The sequence below is a fragment of the Populus alba genome, chromosome 1, assembly GCF_005239225.2.
Source record: "Populus alba chromosome 1, ASM523922v2, whole genome shotgun sequence".
NCBI lineage: Eukaryota > Viridiplantae > Streptophyta > Magnoliopsida > Malpighiales > Salicaceae > Populus > Populus alba.
Window position 1 is genome coordinate 49,843,321 of NC_133284.1, and position 14,041 is coordinate 49,857,361.

Genomic DNA, 14,041 nt, shown 5'->3' on the forward strand with positions numbered 1-14,041 from the left:
TTTTCTTTGTCAATAGGGCTATCATCAGTCAATAAAATACTGCCAAATTTTAATTTTTGTATTTTAAACCTCCTCAACCAATTTTTGACCATTTTTTGAGCGTTTTGACATCCTTTTTCACTGTTATATTTTTTTTTTAATTGTTTTTATTTTTTTGTATTTTATTTTTTTTTAAGAGAGAAAAAATGTGAATTGGGGAATAATCCAAATATGAGTTATGACAACACAATCCTATTAGGAAGCTTAAGATTCTTTTAGAGTTAAAGAGAGTATAGGTCTAGCTTCGATGGGTCTAGTAGATTATCAGACTCATAGACGCTGGAAGATGGTGGGTTTGGCAGCTCGCCATACTCATACATGTATAAGCTCAACCCTTGACCGAGCAAATAATAGGTCTAGCAACTTGTCAAATATGCATACACCTAAGCCTAGTGTTTATCCAAGCCTGGATATGGTGGGTATGGAAGCTCGTTAGAACCATACATGTTCGAGCTCAGCATTTTGTTGAGCCCATAGATGATGGATCTAACAACTCCTTAGATTGATACACATTCGAGCACAAAGCTTGGCTGAGCCCCATAGATAGTGAATCTAGCAACTCGCCAGACTCATACATGTCTAGGCTCTATGCTTGGCTAAGCTAAGAGATGGGAGGTCCAACAACTCATTAGACTCGTACACATTTAGGCTTAGGTTTTGACTAAGACCAAAGATGATGGGTTTGGTAGCTCGCCAAACACATATGTTTGGGCTCAGCGCTTAGCTGAGCCTAGAGATGTTTAAGTCATAACCCTCATTTTGGCTAAACTTTTGAAAGACAATCCCACACAAATAAAATAACAATATTGTCAACCCATCAATAGCCCATCAAATCTTTAGGTATCATACGTTAAAATTTTGAAAACCCTTTGGCAATAGCAAGTGATACCCTTTTTATCTTCTTCATGCTAGGTCTAGCACCAGCCAACCCAGTTGTGATTGGGCTTCACAATGTGCCATACCCCGAGCATGCTAGGTTTAGCACTAGCTCGCAATCGCACTGCCAAGCCTCGGGAACGCTGGGGTTGGCACCAGACCCCGCTATAATTAGGCTTGATCCTCCTTTGGCACAACTATATGAATTATCATCCTTCCTTGGACACATCTAAAGGAATGACAAACCTCCTTTGGGTCTAACCTAGAAGAAGAACTCAGCCTTCATGGGCTTAGCTACATTTGACATCTTAGACTCCAACTCTCTACATCTTTTACATGGATAAAATTCATCCAATAACCCACCATATTTCCATCAAACATTAATATAGATGTAAGGGATATTTATCCCTCATTAAAATGTTATTGGGGTAAAATTACACTCCAGACCCTCCTCTTTATAAAAAAAAAAAAAAAAGACTCATGAGCTATAAATACACCATGAGACCTTTAAAACAAATGTTCATAATCTTCATTCTCTATAGCATATATATTTTCAAAACATCTCTTTTCAGAATATTATTATATTTTCTCTCTCTAAAAAAATATTTATTGAAGCATCAAAAAGTCTTCACTTTCATAAAAAAAAAAAAAAAAAAAAAAAAAAAAAAAAAAAACCTTTTGTAGCCACGAGTCACCTTGACCCACCTAGCACCAATTATAAGCTATCAACTACCTTGGCTAGAAAAAATAGAAGAGATTGTTAGGTCCAATTAATTAACTAATTATTTAACTCTCATCGGAAATGATTGGTTTAGAAAACCAATTGAAAATGACTATCTCATAAAACCAACCGGAAATGGTTGGACAGAGAGTCAAGCTAACAGTAAAGGATAAACCACCTTCTCCAACTAGAGGTATTTTATGACTACGTACTGCTACAATGCTTAGTCAATTTTTCTTCCCTGTGATTATATATACTAAGCCTTTCCATTTGGCTCTCTAAAGTATCTATTGCTCAGGCCATGTATCATATAATCCTTGCTATCTAATGATGTAGGCTTTGCGAATGGCAAAGACCACTATGCAAAAGAAACCCCATGTTTCCTGGCTAACCAAATTAGGGTTCCATTAATTGCAAGCCATCAAGCCATGTTAGAATTATTCACAATGGACTGTATTGTTTTTGTTTTTGGAATTATGACCTACGAAATCCAACTGTGCTATTTCCATGGTGCGAGTTTTGCAATGCTTCAATCTCAAGTTAAAACCCAAGATCTAATCTTAAACAAATCTTTTCCGTTCCTTTCTCTTTTTTAGTAAGCTGCTAAAAATTGCTTTTTCGATCACCTTCCAATGGAATACGCATCTCAATATCATTTCTGCATTTCATTGCACAGTTCATCTAATAATCAAATGCTTGCCACATGATATGATCCAAGGTCCTCCAGCTTTTTCAAGATTTCTGGAGCTCCTGAATGAATACTAGGCCACTAGATAGACTCTTTGATTAGTTTGCATGAACAAAACATTTCAATCTGAACGCGTATCCAAGAATGTCAAAGCAATATGTAAGAGATTTAAAATCAAGTCAACTAGACACGTAAAAACAATTTAATGGAGCTCCAAATCAACTTGGAATACTGCAAGAAGATATATTGGTGCACCTAATTAACAATTATATCTTCTTGAGTCCAGAGAAGTTGCAACCATATTAGCAGCAGCGGATCAGTCAAAGGCTATACCTAAGCATGCAGAAGAACAAAAATCTCCTTCGTATTCTCTTCATCTCTTAGTATACTAACCCTTTCTATTTGCCCTTCTGTGCTAACTATTCTCAGTTGACTATGTTGTGATTTGCTCTCTTTATATTTAACCATTTCTCCAAGAGGTTTCCTGAGCTGCCCATTTCCAATTGGTTCTTTATGCCAAACATTTCCACTTGACCTTCTTTATCTTCGGGATGGTTAACCTGCCCACAAAGTGAATTAACAGAACGAAAATTACTTTACACTTGCCTTCGTTTATTGCGTATTAATTGTAACAGTTAAATTAAATTCTTTTCCTTTCATTAAAAAAGCCTAAGAACTTGTATTAAAAGGTAAAAAAATCTTTTAACATAGTTAATCTTTTATTTTAAAATTATTTATGAATATGTCGAATTTTTTATAATTTTTTAAACAATTAAATTACTTTGTTAGCAAGGTAATCTATGCATCTTTAATTTCTCTACATTAGAAAAAAAAATTAGACAAGCCTCCAACGTAGCATCTAAGTAGGTTTACTAATTTGAAAACATCACAATCAAATTTATTGTACTTGCTTTAACTCATTGTCAACTGCTAATAATGATAACTATCCAGGGGATCTGCATTATGTTTTCGGTAGTTGAAAGCTAATTTATGATGTAGGAGAAAAAGGCTCCAGCATAGTAGATATGTTATTAAATATCATAAACATTTTTAATTAAAAACAAAAAGACAGATATTAAAATAAAAAGGTTATCATTATTGTGCAAAATAAAAAAATAGATATACATATAAATATTTGACCTAACAAAGATCATAACTTGGTGTGATAATAAAAATGGATATTTGTAAAAAAGATAATAATTTAAATTCTAGAATATATATTAATCAAAATTATATTTTCTTATAGGACATAAACCATTTATAGGAAATAGATCAAAGATCATATCTTTTACACCATGGGACAGGTCACCTAAACACATATTATTCTATCTTTAAGCCTGTCACTCTATAAAATGATAAAATCTTAGAGCTTGTCAACTTTCTAAAATGACTAAATCTTTGAGATTATCTCTCTAAAAGGTAAAATATTCCAAAATTTTACTCGAGTTTGTTACTCTCTAAAATGACTTGATCTTTGAAATGACCGCTTTATAAAAGGTCAAAATTGTAATTTTTCTTTGAGTTAATCTCTTTTTCAAAGAATTTTCTTAACAAAATGGAAACCTTCAATTTTCAAGGGGGAAAAAAAAATTTTAAAACATTTATAAGAATAACCATCTCTTGATTTTTCTCCTAAATTGGAAGTGGGAGTGCTTTGGTCTTTTCAACTAGCTTATTTGCCATTAAAAAACTATTTAGGTTGTCTAGGTCTTTTTCTATTTTATTTTTTTTGCATAGTAAAAATATTATTTTATCTTTCGAGTCAACAAAACTTAAAGTTGTTGACCAAGAGCTTTTTTTGACACTCTTAAACAATAAAAATACTTCTTTACCCTCAAAATAAAAAAAATTATTAGGCTGTTGGACAAGGGTATATTTGGTATTTTGACACTCTTAAAAATAAAAATACTATTCATGTACATTTTTTGCCTTGGAAAAGAAAAAAAAAAAGTTTGCATTTCGGGGTTTTTTGTATTTTCACACTGGTTTATAGGGTAATTACTAGGGTCATGTGGGGTTTTGGTATTTTCATGTTGTCTTTTTAATTTTTAAATAAAAAATGTTGATAGCATATGTTGAGCACGTGCTAGTGGGTGGTGCCTACGTCATTTAGGTGACGCACGTGATGCCACCTCGTGATCAAACTTGACTTTTTGCAATCTTTTTCGATACATCATCATGTTCTCTTCCACATGGTATGGTGTGTGACGTCGTATGATGATCAGATTGTCACTGAAGGTGGTTTTTTTCCCCTTCTTTTCTCTCTTATGCTAGGTAAAGTGCATGATTGTTCTTTTTTTTGTTTTTTTTTTATTTCATTCCTTATTTTTTTAATTTATTATTTTGCTCTTATTCCTTTTGTAGAAGTTTTTTTTTCAATTTATTCCTTCAAATACAATTTCTCATAAATTTGTTTTCATTTTTATTCTTATTCTTTTGATTCTTATTTTTGTTTTGTGGCCCTTTTGTAGAAGTTTTTTTGGCTTTCAATTTCATCATTCAATTACATTTTATGTTGTTTTATTTTTTCATATTTAACCCTTATTCTTTTGATTTGTTTTTTCTTTTGTTAAAGCTATTTTCCAATTTAACTTAACTCTCCAATTAAAAAATTTTATTTGCCTTCTAATTAATTTTCTTTACTTTCACTCTTATTTTTAGGTCCTTTTGTGTGATTGATTATTTTTTTTTTTCTGATTTCATCTTTCGACATTTGATTTGTTAGGAATTTAGCTTTGTGTGATCTTATCATTTTGCATTAGTTTTTTTTTTAATATTAGTTTTGTGATTTTCTTCAATTTCTTTTCTATGAGTTTATTATAGTCTGATGAACTATGTCACGGGTTTTGCATGTCTTTTTATAATATACTTTTTTCATTTTATTTTTAAAAATATTATTCTAATTCATCTATAATTTTTTTTTTTTATAAAAATAAACTTTAGTTTTCAAAATAAATATATTATTTTTAAAATAATTTTTCTTATGTATCCAACCTTACGTAATATTTTTTAAGATGTGTGTATATTCAGTCCACTTTTATTTGTGTTTATCTTTGAAGTCACAAGTTTTTTATGATTTGAATCTATCTTTTATTGATTTAAATAAATAATTTCAGTGAACCTAGGAGAATATCTTGTTTTGTGTAATTAAATATTTTGATTTATATTTATTTTTTTATTTTTTTATTTCTCTTTTGGTTATTATTAATAACTTTTTTTGTTTATTTATATAGATGGTTATCGAATTATTTAATTAGATATTACATGAGCTTTTTAATTTACATTTTTAAATTTTTTTTATATAAAAAATACATCAAAGCAGCCTACCTATCTATTATTTTTCTCAAAAAAAATATTTTTAACCGGAAAAAAGCTCGAGTTAGATCGCTAGTATATATACAAGAGTCATGGGCTGAATGAAAGCAAGCTGACAAATATTACAAGCCCTAGAGCTCAATTGCCGAAAACCCATCAAACCCTATTTGGTCTAAATCGAGCTCTCGTTGTTAGTTGTTAACTACAACAACTATCCTGTAAACGGATGCATTCTATAAAAACTATCCATTAACCATAAAAAAAAAAAAAAAAAAAAAAAAAAAAAAAAAAAAAACTCAAAGTTGGTCCCACTGAATCATTATTATGCTAAGCAACACTCATCCAATTCTTCTATCCTAAACCCAACACAATGCCAAAAGTAAATTCTCTCTCTGTCTCTCTCACATTCGCTTCTGCAATCTCAATATCTCCTCTTTTCTTTCTCCACTTTAATAAAAAAACTCACTTTTTGCAACTTTTTGAAACTCATTGTCTCTTTTTCACGAGCTCTCTCTGCACTTGGTAAAAAAGAAAAAAAAGTTAGGGTTTCTGTTGTCTTTCTTCACCACCAAAGCCAAACGATCATTATCTTCTCTTCCGAATCTCTCTCTTTTAAAGAAACCTATTCTAGTATTTCTTTTGCAATAATCCCAGTTTTGTGGTCTTTTGTTCAGTTTTAGCCCTCTATCATGTGAACCCCACCAAACCCAACTTTGCCCAGTTGTTGTTTCTTCTTCTTCTGGTTAAAGTTTGAATCTTTCTTTTTATTTTCTGAGTTTTTGGGATCTAAATGGTGTTTATATGACACCCTAATACAGTTACTGTTAGTTCCTGACTTCTTTCTCTTTTGGGTCTTTTTTTTTTTTTTTTTTCCCTTTTTTGGCCTTGTGTTCTGTCTTGAGAGAGAGGTCACTGATAAAGACATTAATGTCAAAAATAAAAAAGGAGAATAATTTGGGTTGATCTTGCTTTTTTGAAAACGTACATGTGAAGCAAAATTTAGTGTTGAACTTGATGGATTTTACTGTTTTTTTCATAAGTGTCTTTCTCCTTTTTCATCTCCCACTACTAGAATAGGAACCTTCACTTCACTTGTTTCTCTTTGCAACCTCGAGAAACCTGTGAAATCTCTCCAATCAAGGTTGCTTTATGGTAGTTTTGGTAGATCAAGCCTCTCTCACTATGGATAGCATTCATGTTTTAGCTTCACATTTTGTGAGAGATAGAGGATGTTGGGGTAACATCTATGGAGATATGAATAGATTGTAGTATATGAAGATCTAGATGCTTATTTAAGTTGTGGGTTGTGTTTATTTATGTGTTTGTGGAGTTAGTTATATAGTTAGAAATTTGATAATGGAGGATATTGGGCTGGTTAAGCAAGGGTGGAAATGGTTGCAAACGCAGAAACATGTTTATTCACGGGTGAAAACTGCAGTGGGGTGTTTGAGGGACAAGATCGGAGTGGTTATAGAGAGGCATTGGCCTATGGTGTGCAGTGGATGTGCAAGATTTGGGAGGTTGATGCGTTTTATGTTGATTTATTGGAAAGATTGCGCTACGAGGGGTTTTAATTCTGTTATCAAACTGGGTTCGGCAGCTTTGCTTCTTATAATGTGGAGTTGCTTCCTTAGTCTCACTTCAATGTCTTGCTTGCTTTATGTACTACTCTGTATGGTATGTTCTCTTATTTTAGCCTTTTTAACTTTCTGTTTTTGTTTGCACCTGATTCTTATTCTGATCATGTCGTTATCATTTTTTTTTTTATTTAGTAATCCAATCATTTGAATATGCATTTCCCGATTTATCAATGTTTGAGTTGTATGATAGTATTCAAATTTATATTGTGGCATATTCAAGATGTCAGTAATCTTAGACAGTCTAATAATTAGCATCTGAATATCAGGTGGAGGGTGATTAAAATCAGTGATAACAATGTGGAGTTTAATTTATGTTTTTGTACAATGCAAGGTTATTGGCTATCTGCCCTGATGATACCAATCTCGAAACTAGTTTGTCAACAAATGTGGTATAAGCTCTTGTGGGTTTTTCATGAGACCAAATTAAAAAATTAATGAATTGGATCCTGAAAGGCTTGGAACCTGACCATGAATCCTACATAGCCCAATCACCAACTTGGCATGCAACTCTAGTGATGCAGTATCCCACAACTCTCTTACTGACTGAAATTCACCAGATTAAGAGAGAGATTATAGAAGAAAAGTTTCCAGTGTAAGCTCAGATCTCAATACCTGGTTAAATAAAATAAGAACTTAATAGAACTAAAGTCTCAGAGGGGTGTTTGTGCATGTAACTGGGATTGACTAGCAATAAATCTAAAATTTTAGTTACAGGTAAACCTAGACTAGAAGAACTCTTACCTCCTTTCAGGAAGTGCAAAATCCTTAAGACTTTAAATTCAACAAATATAGAGTAATTATTATCCAAACTGAAGAGGTATTTGAAGCTTATGTTTGTAGGTTTAGTGCCTGAAGCTCCTGATCTCATTTAGTTCTAAATTAGCCTCCAATTCATTTGTTCTCTTGGGGGAGAAAATGATAGAGCTTAATGCTGTGGTGATGTGTTTATGCTCGCAACCTTCTCATTTGTCTGCTTTCAGCTGCTCCCACGTTTAGTTCTAAATTAGCCCACTATTCGTTTTATTTTATTTATTTTTCTGGCCAGGGGGGGAGGGATGATGATAGATTTTAAAGATGCAATCGTGTATTTTATGTCTGCAACTTTATTACTGGACTGCTTTCAGCTTTTGATTGCTTCCATGCATTTGCAATTTTTGACATTAAGCATTTTAGTTCATTAATAATCGTGGATCTGAAACTTAGTGTAGTTTATAACAAAAATATCACTAAAAAGGTGGTTGGAGGTGATGGGTTTTCTATAAACCAACAAGGCCTTTAGATACATTGGCTTTGTTGGGGATTGTGATTCAAGTGAATTTTCTAAAAAAAGGAAATTTCATTAGAATGCCACTGACAGTGGGTTCAATATTTCAGGGAGCTGCAGGAGCTGCTGTTCAGTATTTGGGCTACACTCCTGGACTTTTTATTGTAGGGCTATTTGCTATTTTAATTTTATGGATGTATGCTAACTTTTGGATAACTGGAACATTATTTATAGTTGGAGGTAAGTTGAGCTCCTAGTGCAAGTAGATGATTCCCCCCCCCCCCAACTTTGGGAAATTTAATTCGCTTCATTATGTAAATGCAGGCTATTTGTTCTCTCTAAATCATGCACGGCTAGTGGTTTTAATGGCGACTATATATGCTATTTATTGTGTGAAAGTTCGAGTTGGATGGCATGGTGTTTTCCTATCAATAAACCTCACCTTTTTCTCCAATGATGTATTAAACTTTCTACTTCAATGGTGTGATAATGTTAGTGAAAGCACCCAATTTGAAGAGCATAAGGAATCTGAAACAGTTCTGGAAGATGAGTTCTCTGTGGAGTGTGAATTCTCGATTCCTGTTGATGAATCTGAAAAGGTGCAACCATGCAAATCATCTAGCCCACCTGCTAGCTCATCTGTTGTGAATAACCAAAGAGAGTCTTCCACTAGAAAAGTAGTTGTAGAAGAAACAAGCTCAACCAATGAGATGAAAAGAATATTAGATAGTGTGGATCATTATGAAGCATTGGGATTTTCTCGCCACAAGCGAATTGATGTTGCTATTTTGAAAAAGGAATACCATAAAAAGGTAAGTGCCTCTTTTCTTCTAAAATTAACACCAGTAACCATTTTAGTTTTCTCACTTCTGAGAGGCCAAAGTGTATAGATAAATTGATCCTACTGGGCCATTACTCAATAGTTTAGCATCTTCTTATAGATTGTTTTGTGCAACTAAATGAGATATCACAATGGTTCACCAAGTATCCAAAATGGTCACATTAAACAAAAAAAAAAAACCCTAGTACCAGAATATTTGCTACAATAGGACCCTTGGAATGTAACACACAAATCCTTACATTCAGCCTGGCAATTAAAAGGCCTGGTTAGGGTACATGAAAGAGAACAATGTTTGGGGCAATGCATGAATCCGCCACAGGCATCTGTCCTTTGATTTCCCAAGAAACCTGCTTGTTGATTTTCCATAGATGTGTCCATAGCTGGTCAAAATGTCATTGTTGTGATATGTAAGCAAGATGAGTTGCTAGTACCGCATTTGCAACCCCCCCCCCCCTCCCCAAACACACACACACACACACCCAAACCCCCCTACCTAAAAAATTAAATAGTTCATTCCTTTTCAAGTTCCTCTTATAGCATTCTCATGCTGGCCCTCCTATTTCTAAAATCCTAGTTCCGCCCTGATCCTACAAGTCATGGAGTGGTGTCAAGTTGTTCTTGATGTATAAATCGATTATCCTTGCCACGGAAAAAAAAAAAAAAAACTAATAAATGCTGGGGTCAGTGGGGAATGGGGAGTAGGCTTACTGATTTCCTTTTTATACTGTTAAATATGCAGGCCATGCGTGTCCATCCTGATAAAAATATGGGAAGCCCTTTAGCAAGTGAATCATTTAAGAAACTTCAATGTGCTTATGAGGTAAGCATCCACACTGAAAGTCTTTCTCTCACTTACAGTAAGTAATGAGAGATGAAACTTACAAAGCTTAGAATGTGTTGGTTCATGTCTTTTTGCTGACCAAAATGATACAAACGTACAGGTTCTGTCAGATTCTGTGAAGAAGAGAGACTATGATGAGCAACTGAGAAGGGAAGAATCTAAGACTAGGAGCGTATGTCAGAAGTCCCACGGTACTTCATGTCAGGTAATTAATGCGGGTGTTGCTTGTCATTATGTTTTTCTGCCTCATGGTCAGTATTTGGAATTCTATTTTTTTAATTGTTATTTGTGTGAAACTCATGAAAAAAAAGAGAATAAAACAACCATATGTGGAGGAGGCTAAGATTCTGTTTGGCTTGATTTTTAATTATGATTTGTGACATTGAGTCATAATTCAAAAGTTATATTCTTATAAATAACTTACATGATAAAAATGAGTTCAAATGACTTTAAGTTAGAAATATGTTTGGTAAAAATGACTCAAGTTATCTTTCTGAAAGGAGAATAGTGCAAGTTAAAATCCACAAGTTAAAAATTTCAACTTTTGTCTAAAGAAAACTTTTGAGTCTATTTTGTAACAAACTTTTGATTAAGTTAAAAGTTGTTTCTAACCAAACATATGAATTTTCTTTGAGTCAAAAGCTAAAAAGAAAACAACTTAAATCAATTTGTTAAAATCATACCAAACATAACCTAAGACTGTTCCCCATGTGGAATCTTGTTATCAAACTAACATTTAATTGATGCATCTTTGTCTTGTGCAATGAGTTGTGAATACTGTCTTGGGTGCAATGGCTTTTCTTTAACTTGCTGCTATTGCTTCCTGAGAGCAATCACTTCTTTTAAAATGTTGAATGTCAGTTTATCCAACCCTCTGAACCACACTTTGATGGAACCAGAACAGGATAATGATAAGGTATTTTTTGTTTGGGAGAGCATAAATTGGGGCAACCCTTTGCAAACACAAAAATATATTTACTGGGGGATTTTATGTTCACTTGGTATTTTTAACTTTAGGCTCATGAGTATTCATTAGTTGTAAAATGGCAAGGCATTGTAAGGTTGGTCAAAGTAGCAAGAGGTTTCTTTAATCTTGGGAACCTGCCTACCAAGTCCAAGTCTATACGATATGTATGGCAGATATGTGAAGTTGCATGCTGAATTTTGAACTAATTCACATGGTTCTGAGTTAAATCACTGATAATAAGGAATACTATCAATTACTACAATTTCTAAGCCTATTACTGTTATAAGCAGGATAATCCTGATTACTGCTCCGAGGAATCCAGGCGGATACAATGCACCAAATGTGGCATTTCACATATATGGGTGTGCACTAATAGGACCAAGGCCAAGGCAAGATGGTGTCAGGTCAGTCTTCCGATTCTCTCTCTCCAATTCTATTTTTCATCTAAAATTATATATAATAAGTAATTTTTGCTTCAGGATTGCTGCCAATATCATCAAGCCAAAGATGGAGATGGATGGGTTGAATATAAAGGCACATTGGTCTTCGATAGGCCTCAAAAGGTACATTCCCTTGTGTTGTTTTGTCTAGGTTGCAGTAAATATGTCTGATAATTCCACAGATTCATTTGAGGTTATATTGTGATTGTTGTTTTAATGATCTTTAATCTTGTCAACTGTTCATTATGCTAAGCAGTTCAATTTCCTTTCTTTTAGATGGAGATTCCGCGTGCATTTGTTTGTGCTGAGAGCAAAATCTTTGATGTGTCAGAATGGGCCATTTGTCAGGTCTGTAGCTCTTTTTCATGTGTTTGCTGATTTTGTTTTCTTTTTTTAGATATGCCATTGTAACTGTTGTGAAGGAAAAAAGAAGTATTACAATTTCATGATCTGTGAAATTTACAACTCCAAGCTCATTTGCCTTGCTGAACTTAGGGTTTTTTGAGACATTAATTGGGATGCAAGACAGTTCAGTGGAAGTTGTTGATGGTTGTTTTAGGGTTATGGTTCTAGAATTAGTTATCTAAAAGAAAGCAGTATAAAAAAAAACTCAACTATTGTTCGTAGGATTTAAAGGATCACTCCTTAATGAAAGCACCACTTACTCAACAAGTTAATCAAAGGTCTGCCCTATATTCATAATATTTATTATGCTGAAATTGAAAGAATACAAGCATATTACTAATCATAGACATGGACTCCTAAATAATAAATACAATGTTCTTATTTTGACTAGGAAAAAAAATCCAAATCTTCTTAATTAGAAATTTTCATATTTCTTAAATAGCTATAAAGTATTTCTCTTTATATAAAATTTACTGAAAATACAAATTGCCCTTTTGTAAATCCAAGGCTGAATCAAATACCCTTGATAAAAACAAGTTGTTGAATCTAAATCCCATGTTAATGGATTTTGAGATACCTAATTTTATCTGATTTGCTTTCTGAAAAATAAAAGGAAAGCTATCAAGGTAGCAAAAAAAACAGGCCACTTGCTGCTCTTTCCACTTTGTTAGATTCACACTTGGGAGATTGTCAGACGAGAGGATCCTATGTTCCAGCAAAAAGTGCCTTTCCATGTTGGCATATTTCAAGCCATTTTTCTCACTGTTGACTTTGACTTGAGGTTCACTTCATTATTTCCAACCATCATTAATGGAAATTGACAGATGACTGGATCTTTCAATTCCTCATGACAGTCTTGCATCATTGGTGCCTATGACTTGAATATTGACTGATTCAATTATAAGCAGATATTAGTCACTTTCCAGTATTTTAAATCATAAAAACTCTTTGCAGGGAATGCAATGCCGGCCCAACACCCATAGGCCAAGCTTCCATGTAAACATGGTTGGCTTGGAGAAGACTCAACGGTCCAACTCGAGCAGATATCCATGGGACTTGGATGCTGAAATGATGGATGAGGATGAAGAAGAATTCGAGCTGTGGCTTCAGCAGGCCCTGGCATCTGGCCTTTTTTGTGAGACCTCCAAACGTAGAAAGAGTTGGAGTCCTTTTAAGCTGCCTCAAAAGAAAGGGAAGAAGCAATGGCGAAGGACATCAACTTGAATAAATTCCCATCACAAGCAAAAAATGGAACTGCATTTTCTTGCCGTTGTTGTGGGGTGATTGGTTTGGATCAAGATCACCTGTTTCAAGTTAAGGAATGTGATTTGGTGATTTGAGAATCCAGAAAACAAAAAAAGACATGGGTTTTGCCTGAGTTTTGGAGCAATTTTCAACCTTGTAACTGGCAGTTACCCTCCTTGCATCATTTGACTCTTCATTCAATGTCTGAATACCCCACCCCCAAGGAAGAAAAAAATTAATATACATTTTACACAAGCAGCACATAATGTTAGCCTTGGTGAAATGACTTTCAATCTTTTGTACATATTTTTTTTTCTTTTCAATAAATATCTCATTTACTTGGGTTCTCTATACTTGCCGCTTGGTAAGAATTACAACTTATGCAATGTATTTTTGTTCTTATATAATTACTATATATGCAGTGGCGGGTGGTCTTGGAAAGTCAATTCACAGGAGCGTGCATTTCAAGACCTTGGCCAGGCAAAATGGTTTTAGGGTATGGTCGATAAATTGGAAGGACGGAAAAGACAATTGGAAGAGTAGAAAAGTCTTGATTGAAGGGGATCGTCGCCTGTTTCTTTAAGGAGTGAGAATAGTCTCCGAAGTCTTAGCCCTCATTCCACGTTAATCAACAAAATTCTTTTCACTCATTTATTATTCAACAGCCATCTTTTTTAAGCTTGTGTGCACTTTTAGCTTCAGAAACAGAAAACTCATTTGGAACTCGAAATTTTATGAGCTGTTCATGATTTCCTCCTT

General features: G+C 33.8%; 1 protein-coding gene across 3 annotated transcripts; it reads left to right on the forward strand.

Annotated features, from left to right (window-relative positions):
* The first annotated feature begins 5,987 nt into the window (after positions 1–5,987).
* Positions 5,988–14,012, forward strand: LOC118040138 (uncharacterized). 3 transcript variants are annotated; one of them, XR_012169716.1, is made up of 10 exons: positions 5,988–7,316; positions 8,654–8,783; positions 8,868–9,355; positions 10,124–10,204; positions 10,326–10,430; positions 11,483–11,596; positions 11,672–11,755; positions 11,909–11,980; positions 12,992–13,559; positions 13,705–14,012. XR_012169716.1 is itself a non-coding variant. In XM_035047007.2 (9 exons), the coding sequence occupies exons 1-9, from the start codon at positions 6,996–6,998 to the stop codon at positions 13,259–13,261; spliced, it is 1,665 nt and encodes a 554-aa protein (XP_034902898.1). In that variant the 5' UTR covers positions 5,988–6,995; the 3' UTR covers positions 13,262–13,633. The 3 variants fall into 3 exon arrangements, 1 of the variants encoding a protein (XP_034902898.1); XR_012169718.1 differs by having other exon boundaries at positions 12,992–13,549; XM_035047007.2 differs by lacking the exon at positions 13,705–14,012 and having other exon boundaries at positions 12,992–13,633.
* Positions 14,013–14,041: the final 29 nt, after the last annotated feature.